Raw genomic sequence first — 27,335 nt, forward strand, 5'->3', positions numbered from 1 at the left:
AAACTAGCAGTAGCTGCCTCACTTGGAGCTCAGCATTAAGAGGTTAGTGTTAGGTGCGGAGTTGAAAGCACGTTTCAAAACACATCTAGATAAAAACATGTCATGGGACAAATGAATTTCTCCAAAGATACGTTTGTAACAAGGATGGATCGATACAGAGACCTAAGTTTGATGATAGGTTTACTATGAGAACTTAATTAGTACAGTGAATCATAAAGCTTAAAATCAATGCAAAGTGTGCACCCAGATGTGCACCATTAGGTACTTGCACACTCTAGATATAATGCAAAAGCCCTATTATTTTGTTTGTGTATGTATTATGTTGTTGGAGGCAGCGCTAGCTTAGCGGGTTGAGCGTCCGACTCATAAACCTAAGGCAACTGGTTCAATACCCTTCCAGACTAGCCTGGGTCAGATGCCCCTCTGTGCCCTCAGAAAAGACACATTTATCAAATACCATCGGTATGATATGGTCAAGAGTGTGCTAACAGTGTTTTAATAATGTTTTATTGTTATTTTTCTTTCCTTTGTCATAAAGGCGTGAGGAAAAGGATTCATCAAAAATTCGTACGGCAGATCTTGGATGGACATAAAACTAATTTATTAATTTAAATGGCTGCTAATTGATGTCCTAATTTAATGGTCTCGCACCGTATTTTACTTTATTTTCAAAATAATTTCCTTAAAGGCAAGCACAAGCTTTACAGTGCCACACTGAAAGCGCCACTCACATAATTCACACATTAACGTGAGGATGGAAAAGAAGCAATGAGATCATTCTATCGAAGACTATGTGGAAATATGTCATGAAAAATGACAATATACGCCACTGTTGCTAGATGGTTAATATTGTAGAATCAGTCAAGACAGCTGTCCAATAATCAAACGCAGTTGGATTAAAAGTGCATCTGAAACTGCTGAATTCAAAATAAAAATGTATTATTTATTTATCCGACTTTAAGATTGTTTTTTATTCAAAGAAAATTATAATTTACAATGGTTAGCAAATCTCGAGGGAAAATTAGAAAAAAATATATATTTTATGTGTCAGCTCCAAATGCATAAATGTATACAAGAATAAACAAGAGTACGACTGATTTACAACGGTGAATAAAGCAATACAAATACAGTATACAGGTGTTATGTGAATGTTGATATATGGATGAATGGATGGGTACATTACAACTAAACCAAAATGGAAAGCTAGCTTAATGTAATCAAAGCACCTGTTTCATACATTTACCAAATTTCGTACTGTGAAATGTACAAGCTTTGGTCTTTGGTCTTCTTCTTCTAAATGGGTTTCATATTTTGTCCTCGCATGCTCCTTCCTCTTAATATTAACTACATTTCCAGTTCATCCTATGTTGCTTCATTGCACTTCATAAATAATAGAAATCAGTATTGTAACCAATAATGCACGATCAATCCCCAGTCAATACAAATGACTATAATATTCACCTTTTGTTAGCATATAGGTTGAAATATTTTGTGTTTGTAAAATAATGTTCAAACAAATCGCAAGATATCTCACAGAATGATGTAAGAAAAATATAACATAATGGTATGCTACCTTTCAGTGTAAATTTCTTATTCTACCTTTACCTGTTTCAGAGTTTGACCTGTTTAAAATTAATTGAGCTAGAGTATTTACATTTGTTCTTGCATTGCTCATCTATGAACGTATGATCATAACGTATCATCTTTTTCCCAGATGGAGTTATCAGCACGTGCTTTCGTATTTACTGCCCTCTGCATGATTTATCTGCTGGTCAGAGTTCATGGTAAGTAAGTTGTGATATGTGAAATTTCGAGGATTTAGAATGTAAAACTCTAACAATTTGAACTTTTATGTCACACACACACACACACACACACACACACACACACATATATATATATATATATGTGTGTGTGTGTGTGTCCAACGGAATTGATGAAGAATTTAGATACTGTCATAGGTCTGTGTCATACTGTTACCAAGAAAATGACTTCGTTGTCCGATACTACTTTACAAGAAATCATACCAACAATACAAAATGACAGTATCCTATCTTTTTAAGAAAGAGAGTGGCGTTTCCTCAAAATATCGATTGTTTCATGTAGTATATCAATGGACTTGAGTTAATAAATGTGCTTAGTCTTTTCTACTTGTTTTATTTTACTCACATTCATTCTGAGATCCTTTTTGCTTTCTTTAACCCATTGAATATAATTGTTAATATTAAATATATTTTACGTTGAAGCTGTAGTAACAGCAACATCAACATCAGCAGTAGTTTTAGTAGAACAAAGAGGACAACTGGGATTACCTTTAACAAACATTCATTTAAAATAGACAATACAATCATTCTACAAATGACTTATTTTTTAATGATTCAAATACGTCTTTTGACGCTGTACATATTTCGACTATCACAAAAAATGTAAAATATGTTGTTGAATATTTATAACTTATAAGACTTCAATATCAGAATACTATTTTTTTAAAGTTCCTGGTCACATTCGAATATTTCTTTATCTTCAGTCTTATTTCTTTTCTATGCGACGTAGCCTCATTACCTTACAAAATTAGACTACTTTCAGTTTCCAACGACATAATAACGTATTTGTCTTCGGTTTTCTATATCTCTACCATTTCCATGTCAAAAGATGTATTATTATTGATTTTATTATTATTATTATTATTATTATTATTACAGCATACAACAGAGTATGCTACTACACGAACTGGGCCCAGTATCGCCCGTGGCTAGGGAAATTCCTCCCAGAAGACATGGACCCCAATCTTTGTTCTCATATTATTTACGCTTTCGCCAAGTTGAAAGGCAATCAGCTGGAGGCCTTTGAGTCGAAGGATGAAACAACTAGCCAGGTGGAGAGCATGTAAGTAATTGTTTTATACTACGAAAGGATGGAGGTGTGTGGGTGTGAATTGGATATTTAACGTAGCTTTAGGGTGCAAGGGTTTGTGCACAAATGTAATGCCGCATTCACCGACCTAGTATAATAAGTAATACAAACTTTAAATACACAAGTGAGGTTAGAAAGTCCATATCTTTTAGAGCTATATTAAAATAAAGCATAAGAATATTATTTACTTGACCAGAGAAGTCAATGGCAGTTCATAGCAAAATAAGTCTATGCACCCCCAACCCCAAATTTATACTTGCAGTTTTTACATCCGAAGGTCGCGTTGACACGATGTAAACACAAGCCCCTGCTCTAGGTGATAATTCTGCAAAAACATTCTGTACTAAAACGGCTAATCCAATTGAATATAGATGTCATCCAAACCGTTTTTGAGAGAATCTACTTCCCCTGAAGCCACCTGCTTACTGATGTTGGAGGCAAACTTTATTTCCATGTCGACTATTGATATTTCACTATTTACATGCTGCAGAGTATCTATATAAGATGTACATGCCTCAAGAACAAAACAAGCCCGAAACATCTAATTTACAAATATATCAATATATTTAATTAGTAAACAATAATAAATTAACAAGTTACACCATTGCCTTAAGTTAAGAAATTTGACAGGGCCAATCTACGAAACTATCCCCTACCACCTTAAAAATTTTCCAGCAATATCGCTACGATGTCTGCGGTGTGGCAGATTATAGTAATGTCTAACACTGGGGTATCAGGCCGCAGACATGTAGCATCATGTCCCACCCACTAAAATTATCATGACACTAGGCCGACCAACTTTACACTAACCTAACCTCTTAATGCTGAGCCCTAGCGAGGCAGCTGCTGGTAACATTTTTTAATACGTATTTGGTATGACTCGGCCGGGTTTCAAACCTGCGACTTTACGCATCCGAGGCGGACGCTCTAACCACTTACGCCACTGGAACTGCTTGATGGTGATGTTGTAAATCATATGGGAAAAGTAGGTATATTACGAAACGAATTTGATATTAAAGAATATATGGAAAAGTACATTATTTACGTCTAGAGGTTGTCTTCAAACAAACATCTGTGGTCTGTAACCGAACGAACAGAACTCTTAACAGAATATCCTTTGTGTGTACAGTTGTACTCGATTCACTTACCAAAAGCAGGGCCATACTTAGATTTAAAGATGGACGTTGTCTAGTCAGCCCGAGACTACTACGTTTAACAGCTCATCAACATGAGTTACTTACAAATGTCATCTATGGGTTAAGATGCGCCAGTATGGACGTCATTTACGCCCTGACGTGCAATATTTCCTGTATAAACGTCATTTATATTCTGACGTGCGGTATTTAGACGCTGACTACTAAACAGCTGGCTTTAGGAAAAGAATAACCAATAACAAAAACCATGTCAGAAACAAGGTCAACACAAAACACGCCTGCCAGTTTTACTCAGTTGAACACTTTGTCTAGTCCCAAGAAATGCTGTCCATCCAGTCAAATCGTATATGGATTGAGAATGATTGTGGACATAGAGACAAATATTGGATAATGTCAATGGATACATATGGCGAATCTGATTTGAACGAAAAACTTAAATCTAAATGTGCTCTGTTTAATAGATCAGGCGTCAGTTTCTTTTCTATCAGTATAATCAGCCTCGCTGGTCTCAAATGATACCAATGTATTATTATTATTATTATTATTATTATTATTATTGCATGTTTCAAATACCTTCCCTTGTAATGTAAATAAAATAATATCCTTGTTTCAAAGATATACAATATTTAGCGACAAGGCATCATATATGATTTCTAGGTCATAACAAACAACACAGAAATATCAGATCAGAAATTGTTCTCTCAGTCTGACATTGTGTATAGTTCTATTGTACTGACAACTTGCAATCAGATTCAGCTGTCCTTTTCATCTGTAATAGATCCCAGTCTTAGGTTTGTAATTATTCATGTTAGTTTGTTCTATTTCTTTAATTAGGACTTCTTCATTATGGTTGGATAATTAGTCCTCTCCATACCAAAATGGAACAATTTATTGTTCCATGCGTATCAGTTGTGCGCGCTCTTGTCTGTGTGTGTAGGCTGTGGGTTCCAGGTTGGGATTTGTGCTCAAGGAGTTTCTTAAAATTGGAGCCTGATTATATTCCAGTTTTCAGTGTCTTTCCAAAGCTTTTCCGATTGATTGGAAAATATTTTACTCTATTCGCAAGGTACACGATCTTTAAAGAGAGGGTTCATTTTTAAACACTCATAATATTCATCTATAGGGTGTTATGGCATTTATGCCTGAAATTATAGCAACTGTAAATGCATCACCGCAGCACATTCCCCATCCTTACCTACAAACATTGAGTCAGGGGCCAATGCAAACACCGTCACGTACACGAAACATCATTATCTAAAGTTTGTTAAGAAATTAGATTTGTTTCTTATGTAATATTTGAACACTGACAGCCGACACCTTGAACGGAACAAATGATGGCGTCCGTCTCGTAGATGGTTACCCAGGGAGTAAAAAAACCCCAAAAATTTCACGAATTTCCACCGTGCGGTCAATGAGAAGTCGTAACTAACATACGAACTGATAGACGAACGAAGTACGGATAGACAGACGGACGGAAACACAGAGTTTCACTGTATCCCTGACACGTAAAAATACGTGGGAATAGTAACATATTCTCTTTCCCGAAGTTTACGGGTTGATTGATTTTTCATACAATTTCTAAGTAATATAGCCTGAAAACACAGAACTTCAAGCTTTACTTTATTTGCTCACATCTCAAATGTGTTCATACTACTTAGTCTTCCAGATTTTTTTCTTGACGTTTATTAGTACAGTCTCAAACCGCAGATACAATCGTGCTTGTTTAGTTGTTCGGCAGGATGATTTGGTTTGGAACATTACAAGCTCACCCTTATAATTAAATTGATTCTGTTAAAATGTTGCTAAACAACATCTGATTGATAATGGTCATCGCGGAGTATTTTCCCTAATATCTTTGGAAGACCTTTGGCTACTTTAGGTCAACGTTCTAACAACTATTGAAAAGAATTTTGGTGTCCCATTTCTCTTCTATTTGTGTTTGGTAAACCAAAATACGTCGGAAAATGAATGCAAAGAGAAAATTAGCTTTCCAAGTTAACTTAAGTCTTTTATGGCCAATACCGTAAGCTTGCAATAAAAACTAGTTGAATAATGAAGTTAGGATTAAATGTGATTTACATTACATATATCGAAAATGCTTCTTCATTCTCTGTTGCTGACGCCAATTAAATATCAAAGCAATTTTGCTTCCTTATGACATACCACGTGTCTTTATGCATGACATACCACGTGTCTTTATGTATGACATACCACGTGTTTTTATGCATGACATACCACGTATCTTTATGTATGACATACCATGTGAGATTTGCAAGCAATTGCCTTAAGGTACTGTATTAATGTTTCCTTTTATTAAGAAGTAATTTTTACAGTAGACATAAATCACAGGATTTTCAGCCATATTGCATATTTATTTATTTTTACCTTTCGATGACTATTATTAAACATGTATTCATGCATTATTTGAAAATCACATGAATAAAAACTAAAAATCTTCTACACTATTTCTTCAGGTTTGAAAGATTCAATGACATTAAGTCCAAAAATCCCTCCATCAGAACTTTGTTGGCTGTTGGTGGCGGGAACATGGGATTTGGACAGTTTAGCAGTATGGTGTCCACGAATGCTTCGCGTCATGAATTTGCTATTTCCTCAGTAAAGTTTCTCAGGGACAGGAATTTTGATGGTCTTGACCTTCACTTGGCGTATCCGGCAAATAGAGGAAGTCCACCAGAGGATAAACAGCGTTTTACGGAACTTGTTAAGGTCATCTATGACAAATGCACATCTAGGAAAATAAAGTAGACGAGAAATTCTTACAATGTTTCTGCTCTTACAGCATTATCATTGGCGTCCAAAAATGTGTCTAAGAAAGGAAATTCATATAATTTACTTCCGTTATCACATTTCCAATCCCTTCAAACATTTTAGAAGTCCTTTGGCCGCTATATTTGGTAAAGTCATATGCAAAGGGTCAGCCATAACGTTTTCTGTACAATAAAATGATATGAAAGCTTCAGAACAACAAATTTTAATATTTTTTATTATTCATATGAAGATCTATTCATATCAGATTTAATGCGGTGTTTGTATTTGCCAAGCCAAAGCAAAGCACTGCATTCCAATAACAACAACATAGCTTTCAAACGCAAACTTATGTTTCCGATAAAAGCAAAAATTAAAGAAATTCTTTATTAAAACAGGATCATATTGCACGGACTGCCTGTTTACTTTTTCTATTGCAGTGACTGATGGTGTACTATTTATATTGCAGGGACTACCTGTGTAGTGTTTCTTCTCATTTCACTCATCTCGTTAAAATAAACCGACAAATCAGTTATTTATTCAACTTAGGCATGTGCTAATTAATGTAATCAGTCTAGGGCTTTGAGCAATTTGCTTCTCTGAAATGTTATATATACAGCAGGTAAGCGGCCAGGGTTGCCTGGAGTTGGGAATTATACAGTGAATAAAGTAGCCGCTGCTACTTTCAAGATAAATTTGTAATAATAGTTTTTTTTTAGTTATTTACCTTTAGTGCTATCATAAATTATGATCACATGTTGTTTAATCATGCAAATCAGTGTCATAGATTCTAAGTATACAAAGACTCACGTTTGGCTCAGTTTAATGTCAATTGGCCAAAATATTTGTGCAATTCGTCGGAAACAATGAGGTTATTTTCAGAGGGAGTCATCTTTGAAGTTTACGATGAAATACGTTAAGCCATGTTGATGACTTTGTTGCGAAATTAGAGACACTGTGATCTAGCTATAGCTTCTAGACAAATCGGGAGATTTTGACTTGGAAACAAGACGCGGACATTATTCTTTGCCTTTGAATCAGCTCTGATGTTTTGCTCTACCGCTATAAGAATGCAGATAAAGTTACAAAACGCATGTCTCTCACCTGCATGGATTGACATTTAATTTTTATCGTCTGCGATGTCTGCAGCAGATGTACACAGGAAATGAACTTGAAATAGCACAGATTATACTAATTGAACCTTTTCATGAAATTCACAAACGAATTTTCACTGTTTAGACATGGCTCTTCTTGAATCCCAAAACACTATATAAGAAATATCGGCTGGTGTATTTCATAATTTGCCTCTTAAGTTAGCTGAGTAAAAAATATTAGTGCAGAACAAACAATCATCTGAGAGCTGCACGTTAGATGTCAGTTCCTGTTAAATACTCTCCAACCAAACACAACCCCTATCTAACAGGATTAAAAATAAGGACAAAGTATGTTAGTTTTGTTTTGTTATAATTTACCTTAATATATTCATATTCAGAATTTATTACTTCATAATATGGAGTACCAAGAAAAACCTTTTCTTTAAATTTAAAGCCTTGTGGAAAGGGAACAAAATCTACAAAGGATCTTTGATAAGGTACTTAACCTTGATTACATCCGTTGCCCCATTTCTAGAAAGGTAAAATCAGTCAATTTCCGTTTCCGCTGTCTAATGATTTAATATTTTGTATAGGAATTGAAAAAAGTGTTTGACGAAGATGCCCGCCAGACCGGCAAACCGCCTCTTCTTCTGACAGCAGCTGTTGATGCTAGGAAATCCACAATAGATACAGCATACGACGTGCCTGATATCTGTAGGTGTGTAATGACCGACCAACGACAATGCCTTTCTAACACACCTGCACTAAGTATATAACGTAGACATACAAATACAATCCAACACACACACACACACACACACACACACACACACACACACACACTACACTTCCAATCGGGGCAACCAATGGGGCTGATGAAAATTGTCTTTTTTCAGGGATGGACTAATTTCACGTTTGATTTAGTATATAGAAAATTGATTTTAACAAAGATGGTTTCTGTTAGGAAGTGGTCCTAAGTATGTATACATACGTAGAGGATGTAGAATGAAAGTGTTATTATATATAATATTGGTTAGTAGAAATTAATAATATTAACAGACATTTGTTATGCATTATAGACGAGAAACGTTATTTCATGGTCTTCTATAAGACGTATATATACTGGACTTGACATTTTGAAAGCAGTACTAGGACGTTACAATTTGAAATAGTTTCAGTTCTTCAAGGCATTCATTCAAACTATATCTCTCTGCCCTCCCCCCCCCCCGCACACACACACACACACACACACACACACACACAATGTGTATCGTAATCTTTTCATTTCAGATATCTAGATTTTTTAAGTATAAAGACCTATGACCTACATGGAACCTGGGAGGATCGCACCGGACATAATAGCCCACTGTTTCCTCATGCCGGGGAAACCGGGCATGGGCGCTACCTTAACCTTGTGAGTCATGATTATATCTAACAACAATCATTAAAAGTTTTAAGAGAGACAATTGTTTAACAGTAATAGCTTTGTAAACAGTTTAAAGGCTCCCATATATTCAATTCTTTGTTGGGTTTACAAAGAAGGAAATTGTAAACAAACAGTGCCTGAGCTGGGTAAGGGAGGCAAAGAAGAAGTAGTTCGGGTAATCTCTTTGAAGCAGGAACATTGATTATATGATGAGCAAATGTGGGATAAATTTAAGCTGGGATATTTCTTTTCTTATCATCGTTGAGCGGAACAGATTTTTAATTTCTAAGCAAATTCGTATGTCGATAAACATTAGTGAACAGATCGGATTACCTTTCAAAGAGAAATTGTAAACGAAGCCTAACTTTAGTCATATACAAGCCTACTTGGTAAGTATGATGTAAATAACTCAACGAGGTTTTACCGTCGCCACCACAACGCGTGTACAAATAAATGGTGCTTGTTTATCCTTACTTTTTAGCGTGCTCCAAGCTCGGATTGATACTAAATACTTTCAAACTTGGTCAAATATTGGAAGCTGTTTATAGTTCTTCATTGTAGTACCCTAGTACAATGCTTGTGTAAAGTGTGACCGAACATTTGGACGAGGAAGAACATTATGTTCTCTTTACCATTGTATGTGCCAGGAAATGATCTACATATTAAGGAAGAGAACGAATTAGTCGAGTTTTTTATTTTTATTTTTATTCTTTTAACGTAACTTGTATGATATCATAGAACGAATTAAAATAGTTGCATGATACTTGTAATGGAACGGGTTAGTGTTGCATTATTTATAAGTGTATTAAACGTTACATGCCTAATGACACGTGATAATATTGCACAAATTCCACAATGCAAATCCTAACCATTTAAATGCCATAATAATGAGTCAATGCACATGGAACCTCATGAAAAATTCCGAATCTAATGTAGATTGACATCACATGACCTCGTAGACATGCAAGCGTGTCACCACATAATCCTTGGTATAAATACTCATGAAACACTTGTATTATGTACCAGTCTGCGATTACCTCCTTTTTAGGCAACTGAAATGTCATTTGGATGACCACCTATGCCTGCAGGCTCCAATAGGAGACAATAATTAAGTTCCGCTCCAAATGTTAGCGTGTCACTCAATCCAATTAGGCGTATTTTTTTTCATTGATTTTGGGAATAATGTCATTGAAATGACCGAAATGCCTTCTGAAATTAGTATACTCCGCACATTGATGCAGATCATTCAGCTTCTTAGCTAATTTTGCTGCTGATTTCTTTTTGAGTATAAGAAAATGAAATTGCTTTAATTTAAAAAGAATGCTTTTATTTTTAATAAAGTTGCTTTTAGTAAATTTTAGTTTTATCGAATTCTCAATCAAGAAAAGCTAGTCAATGTGTATCAAATTTGCCCAATACAGGACATATACTTTTCTAACTTACCTTCTCTTTCAAAAGAATAAATGATTTGACCTCAGATCCCTCCTCTTCCATTTTACCAGATATCTAATTGATTTGTTTACGTTTCAGACTTGGGTATCAAATTATTGGCACCAGACCGGTTGCCCAAAGAACAAGTTGAATATCGGACTGGGCTTGTATGGCCGATCTTTTACACTATCTAATCCTTCTAATAATGACATAATGGCCTCCGCTAGGATGGGAGAAGCGGGACACTTCACCAGGAAAGGTGGATTCCTGTCATACTATGAGGTTAGATTTGGTGTAGCTTTCGAATAAATGTGTCACTATTCTTCAGCCATATTCCTTCAGAAATGTGTCAATCATCTTTTGGGTCAGATGACTTTAGTGTCCGTCATTCTATTAGATATGTTTAAACATGTCAGTCATTATTATAAATATGTTTAAACACGTTATTAGTCTGTTGCATAGGAATATAATAATCCTGGTATATACTTTGAAACATGTATGCGTAAAATACATTGTCTTTTGTCAATTGTTCAAAATTGAATGAAATCAGTTTTGACTGTTTAAATAATCATTTAAGAAGATGATATAAGGAAGGGTGACAGATGTCAAGTAAGGAAAATGTGAAGGCATAAAACGTCATCTGGAAAATATCTTTCTGTGTCATACATTTTGAACAATGTTGACGATCCTTAATGAAAACATTAAATGTCTGTCTGTCTGTCCGTTTGAAGATTAATTTGTTCCGGATTCTGCTAATCATTGTTGCTTCTAATGCAGATCAAATTACTTAACACTGTATGTTAACAGTTTCAAACAACTGAAATCAAAATTTCGCTTTTCATCAGTTGCTGGCTAGGGACTCCTTGTTGGATTTAGTTAAAGACAAAACTATATTACTGGACAATATATCCTTATATTGAAAGATTTACTAGTAAAGCAAAGTAGATAGTCAACGATTCATCAACAATAGGCATAATATTGTTCATATTCATTATCGTCATTAACCCTAGCATAATCGATCGAAGAGTAGTGAAATTACTTCATAATGCTTGCTGTACTTATATGATGTTTTGACTTTTTCTTCTTTTTCTCCTTCACTCATCATATTCCTTCCTATTTTTGGTAACCATTTTTTATTGGCGATCTATTTTTGTGTATCTTTTCCTCTTTTGCTAATTCGCCATCATTCATTATCAACTTTACAAGTTCCACCTACCTCCTTCTTTCTCTATAAACTTTTCTTTCACATTTTCGCATCTCTTAATTTGCATTTCTTCCTTCATATCCAGTGTCTTTCTCATTGTAATTTTTATTGCACCTCTCTTCCTTTTAATTTTTTGTTCTAAACTTTTGGTTTATATCCATTCACCTCGCAGATATCCAGTATTTTCTTGACTGCCTCCTTCCTTCATAACCAGACTTCTCTTCACGTTCTACTTAGTTCTTGACTGACCGTCTTCCTTGCTTTAATTTCATCTTTCTTTGAGAGAAAAATATAATTTATTAGTTCGAAAGAGAGAGAGAAGCAAATTCCAAAACTCCCTGCATTAAAACAAAAACAATTGTACTTATGTTAAAACTTTGGATTTTAATGGTTTAAGATTTTTTCCAGTCATTTCAATGCGACCTCTCTCTCTCTCTCTCTCTCTCTCTCTCTGCTCTCTCTGAGCTACTTTTTTAATTTTCCGTTTCAGATTTGCCAGATGAAAGTATCTGTGGGCCAAACACGCTACATCAATGATCAGCAAGTGCCCTATATGGTAAAAGGCGATCAGTTGATCGTGTATGACAACCCTGACAGTTTACAAATCAAGGTTTGATATGTCAAGATCTTATTTTAAATTATTGCCCTTCAATATATATGTCAATCAGATGCTGTTAATCACTGAAAACAATGCGAAATTGAATAATTTCTGAATCATTACATCATCATTTCCGTTTCTGTTTATCCAAGCCCTGGAAAAGATGAATTAAGAGACCTAAATTGTAGGCAATTTTCACCACATAAGAAGCATTAATTTATTTTTGTTTTGTTAGCAGGACGAACATATCAGCATACAAATGTTATGGTTGATTGTGGCAGATATTTTCTTTCATATACATATCAATTTTTAGGTTGAGTGGATCAAGCAAAATGACTTTGGTGGAATTATGGTCTGGGCACTTAATTTGGATGATTTTGCCAACGTATGCGGTCAGGGCAAATACCCTCTATTGACTGCTATTAACAACGCTCTTGGTCACTCGACAAGACACATAGTTACACAGCACCGACTGCGCATATCGTCACAAGACCACCGTAAGTGTTTGTTTTGTTTTTGATATTTTGTTTATTTTTTTTTATACAGCTATCCAAACTTTAGCTCCAGTTGGTGTTTTTGCAATAGTTGCAAAGTGCGTATGAATCAGGGCCAGTGTTGTTTAGAGTTGCTATCAGTGTATATATGTCGTCTTTTTTCATAAAAAGAAAAACGTAGGCAACTTGATCATGGCAGGCTAACAAAACATCGCTAAATATTAACTAAAGAACTTTAAATTTTCTTTCATATCATGTTCAAGCAAAATCTCCTTTTATTGTTTAATATCAATGTCCGTGCAACAGTATCTTTCTTTATGCGTCCATTGGATAATTGTTTCAGGTCTTTTGGATTATGTTTTAGCTTAATATCTTCTCGTTCTACTCTATATGATGCAATAATATAAATATTTTAGGTATCTAATTTTGCCTTTCCTATTATTGCTCTTGCAATTTTTTTCTGGTACAGCACCAATTATTATTCCACGCATTTGTAAATTTCCTATCTTAGAATTTTCAATTCCTCCACATACATACATATATACATACATACATACATACATACCTACATACATACATACATACATATATACATACATACATTATTTTAATAAAAGAATGTAGATAAATAGTTACTTATTATAAAGAATTTTTTAAAATATATTTCTGTGCTATTTTCAAATATAGCTATAAAATAAGTCCCCGTGCATGATATTGCACGTCCTTATCTTGCCATCCATAATGCTTAGTATAATCGAATATGACATAATCATGATATTGCACGTCCTGATCTTGCCATCCGTAATGCTTAGTATAATTGAATATGACATAATCATGATATTGCACGTTCTGATCTTGCAACCCATTATGCTTTGTATAATCGAATATGACATAATCATGATATTGCACATTCTGATCTTGCGGCCCATAATGCTTAGTATAATGGAATATGACATAATCATGATATTGCACGTCCTGATCTTGCCACCCATAATGCTTAGTATAATCGAATATGACATAATCATGATATTGCACGTTCTGATCTTGCCACCCATAAGGTTTAGTATTATCGAATATGACATAATCATGATATTGCACATCCTGATCTTGCCATCCATAATGCTTAGTATAATGGAATATGACATAATCATTGTATTGCACGTTCTGTTCTTGCCATCAATAATACTTAGCATAATCGATTATGATATAATCAAGCAGACTTTACAGAAATTAAAGAATATTGTATGAAATGTGTGTAACGAATCGAGACACGCCTTAATGCTTACGAAGAAACCTAAGCAAAGAAATAAATGAGTTCAAATGTTTTATAGTATTACAAAATACACTTTGGTATACAAGATGAACTTAACTGTTGTGTGATGTGCCACAGGTTCAAACGTTTTACCCTTGAAGTTACATTCCTTGACCATATTATAATTAGCACATTGTTGTACCGACAGTGAAGTGTAGACTTAACGAGCTTTGTCAATATGTACACTTTGTAATAATAAAGTTTAATGATCTTGGCCATTGCAAATTTTCAGTAATTTTCTGAAAAGGAATAAAATATTGATCCAACTTCCCTTTCTTAATTAGTAGGTACTAGCCAAATAGTTATTGTAACGTCAAAACAGGAACTTGTGGGTAAGTGGATATGCATTCCGCTTGCCATTTATAATTATTTTAATCTAAATTGCATTTATTCTTGTTTCATTTGCATTTATCTTTCATCTTTCTTTCTTTGCATATACTTTTGCCTCTCTTCCCTGTTTATCTTTACCCCCCCCCCCGCCTTGTCCTTTTACTATTTCTGCTTACGGATTTGTATTTGCGTCTCCTCTGAAGATGAAGGTGTCTTAAATCTAATTCCATCTGGTTTTTAACTGCAATTCTTTTAGTTTCCCTTTTCAATCAGATACAGAGTTACTAATCAAACTCAAAGCAATATTAAGAAGTAAAACAATTCTCCGCTAAAGAAATAACCAAACTATACTTTATGTTTTACTTCGTTAAAGAAGCGTTGGGTCAGAAAGATAATATTGCCTGAAATCTCAGGCAACTCGTCCTTTTCAGGGACTCTATCCTTCCTGGGCAGGATTTAAAATAACGTTCTCCACGTTAAATGACATTTTGAAAGCTTATTGGTTTCACTAAAGATTTTTTACAAAAATATGTGGAACTAAAAAATCTGGGAAGAAGAAAAAGTGAATTTAAATTTCTCTGATATATTAGAAATTCCTATCCTGGACGAGTGAAACCAATTTTTTTTCCTTCAGACTCTATGATCTTAAATTAAATAAAGAGAGAGAGAGAGAGAGAGAGAGAGAGGCAAATATGCCGGGTACATATATGCCACGAAATGGATGAAGAATTTAGATACTCTGTCATAGGTCGATGTAAAACTGTTATTAAATAATGGCTTAGGAAAGACAATGACATTTCCTCAAAATATCAATTGTTTGATGCATTCTGAGATCCTGTTAAACTTTCGTTAACCCTTTAAATAGAATTGTTAATATCGAATACATTTTACATTGAAGCGTTAGTAGCAGCAGCATCAATAGCAGTCATGACATTTATTGGGTCGAAACATGTGAAGAAGTGTTAAATGCAGGATAAATAATCTCGGATTTATTGATCATATCTATGGAAATATTGTCTAAAACTTCCTGAATGAAATTTATAGAATGAATTTGAATCATTTATTAAAGGTCAGAGTCATATTCAAATTCACCATAATCATGTTACTGTCTTTGCCAACCATCGTGGTGGCGTTTTGACATCATTTGTTTATGATGCCTGTGTCACGTGTAATTGATTGCATAAGTTTAAGTATCTTGTATAAACAGACATCGGTATTGTGGCATATCGTGAATTTTAAACATCGATCAGTCTAATTGAAATCAGAAATACATGGTCATCATACTACACACCTGTAAAATAACTTGAACAAAATATAAATAAACTGCTGATATTTAGTATGAAAATTACTGTAATGAATTTTGATGCATTAAATAAAGTTGTTAATCTCGTCAAATCAATCCTGCCGAACCCATATGTACTTGTAAATTTGGGAAATAAAAGCTCTTTTTATATGTAGGCGAGAAGATGTCTGGAACACACACATTGCGTCAGCATTTAATTACAAAATGTCGGTATAATTTGCCTGATTTCGGGGTTAGCAACTTCGCATAATGTTTAATACGCTATACAACAACAAAAGTTTGAATTACTGTTACGATGTCAAATCTGTTTTATGTTAGATTTCTAGAGCATGTGCCTACTGTCATTACCTGAATCCTTATGAACGTTTCGCTTTCTTTATCTCGAATTTACAATTTTGATTTCACGTGAACGTATGTCTATAGGTGAAAGAGGAGAGACAGCCACAAGTATGTGTTTGTTTGGGGTGGGGGTGGCAAAACACACCCGCTTATAACGCGCACACAACTAAGAACATCTCAACCTAAATCGTCCTGTACATAATATGCAGGTAGATCAATGCGTACGATGTTAGCCTTTGGACGGACGTTATACAGGCGATATGACAAAGTGATAACTTCAGAAGTATACATGTATTGCAGCAGTACAATGAGGATACAAAACAAACAGCGGATAAGTTGAACAGAGCACTTGCTGAAAGGTCCCTTTTTGGAAAATAATGTTTTCTACGAAAAATGAAAACGAAGCCTCTAACTAAAACCGAAAGTTTCTCTAATTGGTACACTTTATTTTGCTACTTTATCGCAGTCGTCTGTGTTTTTTGCTCTTCAAAATTTGTATAATGTTTTCGTTTACCCACCGTGACACTTATTCGTGGTCGCACCCTCTCTGTTGCTATAAATGTGTGAGTAATTAAATCATTATTATATCAATCTCTCAATCAGATATTTTATCAAGACCTATACGATATCGCGATCGAGGATCATGTAAATTTATTGTTATAAATCTGTGTGGAGTAGATTGTGCTTTTGAAAAAAGTTTCTAAATTGAACTATGTTCATATATCCTGAACACCAAGTCTGATGAATATTTTGCAGAATATGTGTATCGACTCCGTTATACACAACTAAAAAATTGCCGTTATCTCTCATCACTTTTGGTATTTGTGTATATCGCTAAGTAACGTATATAACATCGGTGATTTCATGCCTGACTCGAGAAAATATTCTAGCTGGATTTGATTGTTTGTCCATCATTACATCATCGTAATCTACAAGAGTAATTAATAAATCCATCAAGGTCAACTAAAGACGGGGCTTCATCGATATCGGTGATAAAATCAGTAATAATAATATTGTGTGAAATGTACAAATAAATATAAATTTATTTCATCTCGTATGAAAACAGGTGGTTATTAGGAAAATTACCAGAAACTCCAACGGGCTAAATATCCAGGACAAAATCATCTTCCAGGATATAATGATTGTGGTCCTGGAACTCGACTTGGTATCCGACTTGACGAGCGAGACCTGGAGGATATCCAATAAATGCAATTGACCAAGCATGCCACGTTCATGATGTAGCTTATAAAAGTAAAGATTTACAACAACGACATATTGCAGATGTCAAGTTGATTCGTAAGTTAAATTTCATAAAAAGATAAATCTTTCAGAGAATCATTATCTAATTGGTTGGTAAGATCTGCGATGAAAGGTAAACAACGAATTATTATAAAATAATGGAATCGATTAATTATACCCCAGTATTGGACGGGTAGAGCAGCGATTAGTAAACTCGCTGATGCAGCAAATGTTACACGTTATGTTGCTGCAAATTGGTTAGCACGACAGGCAATATAGCCCCAGTATCTACCACCACCTAAAATGTTTTAGCATGTACATTATGATGTCAGCACTCCTAATGAAGTTCATCAAGCAGATATTTTATTTTTACTACATGATAGTATTAAAATTGGTAGACTTCAATCACGTACATACAAATACGTGTTAATTGTTGTTGACGTTGCAAGAAATAGGTATAAGGAAGTAGAAACAGCTTCAACTAAAACAGCAGCTGAAGTTGTATCTGATTTTGAACGAATATATCAACGAGGACCCTGGTGATGGCCAGAGTTACTTCCGGTTGATCCTGGCAAGGAATTTCTTGGTGCACTATCATTTCTGATGCAAAACATAATGTCCAAATCAGACGAGGGAAATTAATCGTGATCAGGCCGTTGTTTCACGATATAATCGAACACTTGCTGAGCGGTTATTTGGATATCAATATGCAAAGGACATAGTTCGGAAAGATATCAGATCTCGCGAATGGGGTGAAAGATTACCAAGTGTGATAGATGCATTAAGTAATGAAATTACTAGTGTCATTTCTATGAAACCCGTTAATCCGATTACAAAGAAACATATACCAATACAACGACATAACTTTTCAAAACAACCAGTATTGGGTAATGTTACTGGAAGATATTGACATGAGCCCGGTGAACTTGAAGATGGTAAAATAAGAGCGCCTGATGCTATTTGGATTTTGATGACACATACAAGTTCTAGCGTGATAAGATCTACTGGTAGACCTGCAATCTACAGGCTAGATTCAACGGCTCCTCAGCGTAGATTTGTACGTGGACAATTGCAAGTAATTTCTGAAGACACACAATTACCACCGCATTAACCTTTGTAAACTAGCACCTCGACGTCGATTACATTCAGGAGAGGTCAGCATCACATTTTCGCGTGTGTGACCAAGACTGCTATTAATTCTGTCTACGGTAAATTGTATTGGATTATTATTTGAATACTGCCACAACATTACTGTGTTACAGCTTGCACAATGATTATTTTGATGTTGTTTCAGCGTCATGATAAATTCAACATCGAGATTATAGTCGCGCTGATTTTATTTTGTCAACTGTTTATAACTAATATTTGTTCTTACTATATCATCGTTATTTTCCTGAATTTGATTATTAGTTTTTGTGAAGGCTATGATTACTCTCCGCAAATGAGATTTTCTCCTGACTCGAGATACTGCGAGATAAACTAATTTTGACCATTCTATACGACCATCGACGATCCACACATTTGTATCAGAGATGGTTAATCCTTCCGATGAATGAATTGTTATTGCGTATCCTACCATCCATGAAGTTTTGTCCATAATTAACGCGCTCTCAACAACGCTGACAGGAACTCAAATAATATCATTTAACACAAGATTTTGTTTCTCTGACAATCCTGCTATATCAGCTTAAATATTTTGTCGTCACGTGTCTGCTGATCGATAACACAATGGTACGGGTAGATTTTAAAATGTTTCTTTATGTAAAATAAATAATTGTTGTTGAAGTGTATCACAATCATCTTTCTAATTGCCACTATCAACTCATTTGGTCTCCATAAATTCCTTAGCTTTCAAAGAGATAGTAACGCGATTGTCATCGGTTTTCAATAGCTATGCCAATATACTCCGTTTTTAGATACCTAATGTGGTCATAAATCATTTCCAGTTTAAAAGATGGATTATTTATTTATTTATTTATTTATTTATTTATTTATTTATTTATTATTATTATTATTATTATTATTATTACAGCATACAACAGAGTTTGTTACTACTCGAACTGGGCCCAGTATCGTCCAGGGCAAGGAAAATTCGTACCAGAGGACATAGACCCCAATCTTTGTTCCCACATTATTTACGCTTTCGCCAAGCTGAATAGCAATCAGTTGCAGGCTTTTGAATTGAACGACGAAACGACTAGCTGGATGAAGGGCATGTAAGTAATTATTTTATGCACGAAACAATGGTGGTACTATAGATCACAAAGGAAAAGTCAATATACAACGTAACGAAGGTGATCTTATTAAATATATGGGGATGTCCACTCTGTATGTCTAAACGAGGTATTGAAACAACCACCCATGGTCTGTAACTGAACAGACAGAACTCATACAGAATATCCATTGCGTGTCCAGTTGTACTCGAATCACCGACCGCAAACAGGGCCGTAATTAGTTTTAAAGATGAACGTTGTCTAGTCAGCATGCATTTGCCCGAGACTACTACGTTTAACAGCTCATCAACATGAGTCATTTACAACTATCACCTATGGTTTAATATGCGTCAGCAGGCACTTGATTTGCGTCCTTACAGGCAATATTGCCGTATAAACGTCATTTACGTACTGACGCACATTATTTAAGTCAGCCAACATGTTGATAAACCGTTGACTTTAGGAATAGAATGAACAATCACAAAAATCATGTCAGAAACAAGGCCAACACAAAACTCGCCAGCCATTTTAACTCACTGAGAAACTTTACTGTGCTTTCAGTCAAATCATTGATGGACTGACAGCAAATGTGATCATAAGGACAAATGTGGCTACTACCGATGGGAAAATGTGGCGACTTTGACTGAAACAGAAGAAAGAAAAAAAAAACACAACATCTCAAATCTAAAACTGCTCTGTTTAACTGATCGTGCATCAATTTCTTTCATATCAGTTTCTTGTCTGTCCTCTAGAGATACTAATTTGTTATTATTATTATTATTATTATTATAAGTAGTAGCAAGTAGTAGCAGTAGGTGTTTCCACCACCGTCTCTGTCAATGTAAATTCATTAATTTCCTTCCTTCTCGGATGTAAAGCATGATACGACGAAGCTCTATATGGCGCCATAAGATACAATATAATTAACTAGGTCATAGCAAATAGTACAGCAATGTCAGCTCCTAATTGTTTTCTCAGTCTGGCATTCAGTATGGCGCTAATGTTCTGATACCTGCATCCGAATTCATTCGTCTTTTTCATCTGTATCAGATCCCCGTCATAGGTATTGTAATTAAATGCTGTTAGTTTGTTCTTTGTCTTTAATGTGGAACTCGTCATTATGGATAATAGTAATACAAAATGCTAATATTTATTGTTCCAAATGTGTAAACTGTTGTGTTCACTTGTGTGTCTGTGTGATAAATAACGCAACGTGGTTTTACCGTCGCCCCCACATCACGAGTAAAACTAAATGGTGCCTTAAAATGTGACTTTCCATACCTGTAATGATAAAGCTTCCTTATTCTCTGTCGGTGATGCCCATTAAATATCAAAGCGATTTTGTTTCCCAATGACATACCACGTGAGATTTACAAGCGATTACCTTAAGCCAGTCTAATATCTCCGTTAACGAAGAAGTAATTTATACAGTGCACATATATCTCAAGCCATTCAGCGTTTTTGCATATTGTATTAATTAAATGACTAATATTGAATATGTAGCAATATGTATGTATGTATGTATGTATGTATGTATGTATGTGTGTGTGTGTGTGTGTGTGTGTGTGTGTGTGTGTGTGTGTGTGTGTGTGTATGCATGTATGTATGCATAAAAACCAATACATATTCTATACTACTTCTTCAGGTTTGATAGATTCAATGCCGTTAAGTCCAAAAATCCCTCCATCAAAACTTTGCTGGCTGTTGGTGGCTGGAACATGGGTTCCGAACCGTTTACAAGTATGGTGTCCACGGCCGATTCACGTCGAGAATTTGCAGTAACTTCGGCGAAATTTCTCAGGGACCGGAATTTCGATGGTCTTGACCTTGACTGGGAGTATCCGGCAAACAGAGGAAGTCCACCTGAGGATAAGCAACGTTTTACGGAACTTGTTAAGGTTATCTATGAAATATGCACATCTGGGGAAATTTCAAAGTGGGGAAGAAATTCTTGGGTTCATTCTGCTCTTGTGTCGTATTTGAAAATTAATACATATAATTTAAATCCTTGATTTTACTAACAATACCAACAAAGATTTTTTTAAAATCCATTTTGCCCGCATATTTGGCAAATTTATATGCAAAGGGTCAGCCATAACGTTGTCTGTACAATACAATGATATGATGGCTTCAGAACAAATTTTAATAATCTTTATTATTGAGATGAATATCTATTTATACAGGATTTAATATAGTGTTTGTATTTGCCAACCAAAGCAAAACATTACCTTCCTATAAAACAGCAACATTGCTCTCAGACTCAAAGGTCTGTGCCCAAAAAAGCATATTGCAGGACTGCCTGTGTACAGTTTCTATTGCAGGGATTCCCTGTGTACAGTTTCTATTGCAGGGACTCCCTGTGTACTGTATCTGCTCATTGCCGTCATCTTACACGATAAAGCACACAATAGATCACGTATTCATCAGTTATTTTTATTCAACTTAGGCACTTGAAAATTAATCTAATTAGTCGAGGGCTCTGAGCCATTTGTTTCTCTAAAAAGCTATATTCTGAACAGGTACTCATCCAGGATCGCCTAGAGTTGGGAATGTCTGTAGTAGCCGCAGTTCTCTCAAGCTAAATTTGTAATAATATTATTTTTAGGCTAATACTTTCCAGATGTAGTCCCAAAAGTAAAATTACAATTGATTGTCATCCTGCTGGTCCAGTTATTATAACTTTAGTGTTATCATAAATTATAATATCATGTTGTCCAAACATGCAAACTAGTCACTGAGTACACAACAACTTATAATGGCTCAGTTTACTGTAAATAAGCAACCACACACACACACACACACACTCTCACACACACACACACACACATATATAATCGGAAAAATGAGGTTATTTTCAGACTGGTTGATCTTTAAAAATACAGTAAGATGCATAAAACATGTTGTTGCATTTCTTGATCTAATGATAGGTGCTAGACTAAATATTGTATGAGTCTGACTTGGAATCCCGTCTCGAACAGTATGCATTGCCTTTGAATCGGTTCTGAGGTTTACTGGTACCGATGAAAGAAGTGAATGTAGATGGCTCAGTTATCTGCTTTACAGCTATATGAATGTAAATAAAGTTTACATACACATATATGATTTCCATCTACCTGGTCTGACATTTATTTTGCATCATCTGCAATGTCTAATGCAGATGTGCTCCGCAAATGAACTTGAAATAGCACATAGTACATCTATTGTACCGGTTTATATAATGAACCACCCGGTGTTCACAGTGTAGACATTGCTATTTTCTGAAAAGTAGAAGTATCCCTCCCTAAAAAAAATCTATTTTAAGAAAAATCGGTTTGCTGATTTCATAATTTACCTCTTAAGTTCATTGCGTGAAAAGAGTCATGCAGAGCAAACAATCTTCTGAAAGATGCTCATTACATGGTAATGTGAAATACCCTTCAACCAAAATCACCCCCTATCATTAAGGTACCAAAATAAGGACAAGGGATGTTAGTTCTGTTTTCTTTTATTTTACCTTAATATATTCACGTTTATTTTGTTCATGCAATGAAGTACCAGATAATACGTTTTCTTTAATTTGTATGCCTTGCGCAAACGGGACAAATTCTGGAATGAATCTTTGATAAGGTACTTAACCTTGATTGAATCATTTGCCCCATCTCTAAAAAGGTAACATCATTTTTTGGGTGATCAAGTAATTACGTGACATAAATATGGTACAGATCGATATGGGATATACAATGATTGGTTTAGATACAAAAATATAAAACATTACCATATGGAATTATTGTCATTAGCGTTTTGTGGTCAATATTGTCAAGAAACTCAAGCTATACATATATATTGCCACGTTCAGTAGACTTCCGTCTTGTCTAGAGAATAATAGGACACTCTGTGTTGGGAATTTGGATATGTTCAGGTCTTGAACGGCTTCGGTTCGGGGCTGAGGAATATTTCTGATTCTCTATGGGTAAGCGTTTTTCTGATTCTGTGTGTGTAACAATTCTTCTATCTGCCAAAACTTTGGCAATATAAACATGTCTGTAACGACAATTTCCGTTTCCGTTTCCTAATAATGAAATATTTTTTTTATAGGAATTGAAAAGAGTATTTGATGAAGATGCCCGTCAGACTGGAAAACAGCCTCTTCTTCTGACAGCAGCTGTTGCTGCAGGGAAAGCTGTAATAGATACAGCATACGACGTGCCTGCTATATGTGGGTGAGTAATGACAGACCTACGGCTCCGCCTTGGTGTAACACCTGCACTTGGCATATAGTGTAGACATACAAATAAAATCAACATACATACATACATACATACATACATACATACGTACGTACGTACATACATACATACATATAATTCAGGGATGGACTAATTTCACGTTTGATTTAGTACATAGAAGATTGAGTTTAACAAAGATGGTTTCTGTTAGGAAGAGGTTTTTAGTCAGACTTGGTCCTAATTATGTATACATACGTAGAAGATGTAGAACGAAAGTGTTATTATATATAATATCGGTGAATAGAAATTGATAATATTTACAGACATTTTGTATGGATTATATATAAGAAACGTTATTTCATGGTCTGTTATAAGACGTATATAATATATTTGACTCGACAAGTATTAGGCGTCGCACGTTTTGAAATAACGAGACATGATTAAAATTTCACCACTTCAAGGCATTAATTCTCTCTCTCTCTCTCGCAAACAGACACAAACAAAATGTGTATTGTAGTCTTTTCGTTTCAGATATTTAGACTTTATAAGTGTCATGACCTATGACCTACACGGAAGCTGGGAGGATCGTACAGGACATAATAGCCCGCTGTTTGCTCATGCCGGGGAAACCGGGGATAGGCTCTACCTTAACCTTGTGAGTCAGGATTCTATCTATCAAGCATGATAGTCGTTTAACAGTAATAGCTTTTTAAACAGTTTAAAGGCTCCCATATATTCAATTGTCTGTTGGGTTTATAAAGAAAGAAATTTTAAACAAACAGCTCGGGAGAGCGAGGCAAAGAAGAAGTTATTTGTTAATCTGTTTAAAGCAGGAATATTGATTTTATGTTCAACAAATGTGGGATAACACTAAGTTGGGATATTTGTTTTGTTGTCAGTTTTGTGCCGAACGGATTTCAAATGTATAAGAAAATTCGTATATCGATAAACACCAGTGTACAGATCAGATTACCTTTCAAAGAGAAATTGTAAATGAAGCCTAACTTTAGTCACATGCATGCGTCCTTGGTAAATATGATAAATAACGCAACGTGGTTTTGCCGTCGCTCCCACATCGCGAGTAAAAATAAATGGTGTATATTTGTCCTTAATTTTTTAGCGTGCTACAAGCTCGGATTGATGGCTAAATACTTTCGTACTGGGTCAAACATTGGCAGATGTTTATAACTCTGTTATAATACATTAGTACAATGCTTGTATAAATTTTGACCGAATATTTTGAAAATGCCAAAAGCTTATTAATTAATGTTCTGCTGAACAATATGTTTTCTTTACAATTGTAAGTGTCGGGAAATGTTTTGCATATTAAGGGACAGAACGGATTAATTCAAGAATTTTTTACTTTTGAAATTAACTTGTATGATAGCATAGATTCAATTAAAATAGTTGCATGATACCTGTAATTGAACGGGTTAGTGCTGTATCCTTTATAAGTGTATTAAACATTACATTCCTAGTGACTCGTGATAGCAGTGCGCAGTTCCCCAGTGCAAATCCTATACATTCAATTGCCATAATAATGAATCAATGCACATGGAACCTCATAAAAAATTCCGAATGTAATGTAGACTGAAATCACATGACCTCGTAATAATGCCAGCGTGTCAGTACATAATCCTTGGTATAAATAATCATAAAACACTTGTATTATGTACCAGTCTGCGATTACCGCCTTCTTAGGCTAATGTGTAATTTTTTAATATTGATTTTAGAAACAATTTCGCCGAAATGACCGACATGCCTTCTGAAATTAGTATAATCTGCACTTTGATGCACACCATATTGCTTCTTATCTGATTTGCTGCTGATTTCTGCGAAAACGATAGTATCAAATTTATCAACTGTTTTGGACCGTTTCGAACAACAAACTTATTATTAACCTTTCCACTATAATTACTTTTAGACGGTATGCAACCATTTGGACTATAAGAAAATGAAAATGATCTTAGTTAAAAAGAAAGCTTTTTTTAAAATAAATTTGCTTTGTGGTAAATTTTAACTTTGTCGAATTCTCAATCAAGAAAAGCTAGTCATTTTATAGTCAAATTTGCTCAATACAGGAAACATACTTTTCTGACTATAATCTTCTCTTTCAAAAGACTGAATAATTTAACCCCAAGCCCCTCCTCTTACATTTAACACGATATATAATTGCTTTGTTTGCGTTTCAGGCTTGGGCATCAAATTATTGGCACCAGACCGGTTGCCCAAAGTACAAGTTGAATATCGGACTGGGCCTGTATGGCCGATCTTTTACACTATCGATCCCTTCTGAGAGTGACGTAATGGCCTTTGCTAGAGGGGCGGGAGTAGCGGGAGAGTTCACCAGGGAAGTTGGATTCCTGTCATACTATGAGGTTGGATTTGGTATAGCTTTCCCATAAATTTGTGTCACTATTCTTCAGACATATTCCTTCAAAAATGTGTCAATCATCTTTTCGGTCAGATGACTATATTGTCAGTCTTTCTAATAGATATGTTTTAACATGTCAGTCATTTCGATAGATATGTTGAAACACGTTATTAGTCTGTTGCATATAAATATAGCATTCCTTTTATACACTTTGAGACATGTATGTATAAAATGCATCATGTCTTTTGTAAATTGGTCAAAATTGAATGAAATCAGTTTTTATTGTTTAAATAATCATGTAATCCAAGGAAGGGTGACACATGTCAAGTAAGATAAATATATCAGAATTAAGCGTCATCTGGAAAATATCTTTTCGTCTCATACATTTTGAAAAATGTTGACTATCCTTAATGAAAACTTTAAATGTCTGTCTGTCCGTTTGTAAATTAATTTGTTCATGATTCTTCTAATTATTGTTGATTTTAATGCTGATCAAATTATTTAAACAAAAAACTGAAATCAAAATTTTGTTTTCAATCATTTGCTGGCCATGGAATCCGTTCTGTATTTAGTTCAATACAAAACTATATTACTAGACAATATACGTTTATATTGAAAGTTTTACTACTAAAGCAAAGTAGATATTCAACTCTACTTCAGCAATATGCTTAATATTGTTCACTTTCATTATCGCCATTAACACTTATATCACCATTTGATGCGTAGTGAAATTGCTTCATAATGCTTGCTTTGCTTATATGATGCTTTGATTTCTTCTTCTGGTCTTCTGTTTCTGCTTCAGTCATCCTTTTACTTCCTATTTTTGTTAATCATTTTTCATTTTCGATCATTTTTTCTTTCTTCTCCTCGTTTGCTCCTTCACCATCATTCATTATCTTCTTTACAAGCTCTACATTCCTCCTTTTTCTTCCTCTTCAAT

At 34.8% G+C, this 27,335-nt stretch overlaps 1 protein-coding gene across 1 annotated transcript in view; it reads left to right on the forward strand.

Moving 5' to 3' along the window:
* Positions 1-1,714: 1,714 nt before the first annotated feature.
* Positions 1,715-27,335, forward strand: part of LOC149806145 (putative chitinase 10) — a 38,863-nt gene continuing 13,242 nt past the window's right edge. Inside the window, exons 1-12 of the mRNA XM_089935198.1 lie at positions 1,715-1,784; positions 2,703-2,886; positions 6,542-6,829; positions 9,218-9,341; positions 10,884-11,066; positions 12,479-12,598; positions 12,900-13,098; positions 19,636-19,819; positions 21,462-21,730; positions 23,916-24,015; positions 24,553-24,676; positions 26,214-26,399. Of these exons, the coding sequence (XP_089791324.1) occupies positions 1,715-1,784; positions 2,703-2,886; positions 6,542-6,829; positions 9,218-9,341; positions 10,884-11,066; positions 12,479-12,598; positions 12,900-13,098; positions 19,636-19,819; positions 21,462-21,730; positions 23,916-24,015; positions 24,553-24,676; positions 26,214-26,399 (2,031 nt within the window). The remainder of the gene's footprint in view (positions 1,785-2,702; positions 2,887-6,541; positions 6,830-9,217; positions 9,342-10,883; positions 11,067-12,478; positions 12,599-12,899; positions 13,099-19,635; positions 19,820-21,461; positions 21,731-23,915; positions 24,016-24,552; positions 24,677-26,213; positions 26,400-27,335) is intronic.

This window comes from Sinohyriopsis cumingii, chromosome 2 (assembly GCF_028554795.1).
Source record: "Sinohyriopsis cumingii isolate HCF-2022 chromosome 2, ASM2855479v2, whole genome shotgun sequence".
Taxonomy (NCBI): domain Eukaryota; kingdom Metazoa; phylum Mollusca; class Bivalvia; order Unionida; family Unionidae; genus Sinohyriopsis; species Sinohyriopsis cumingii.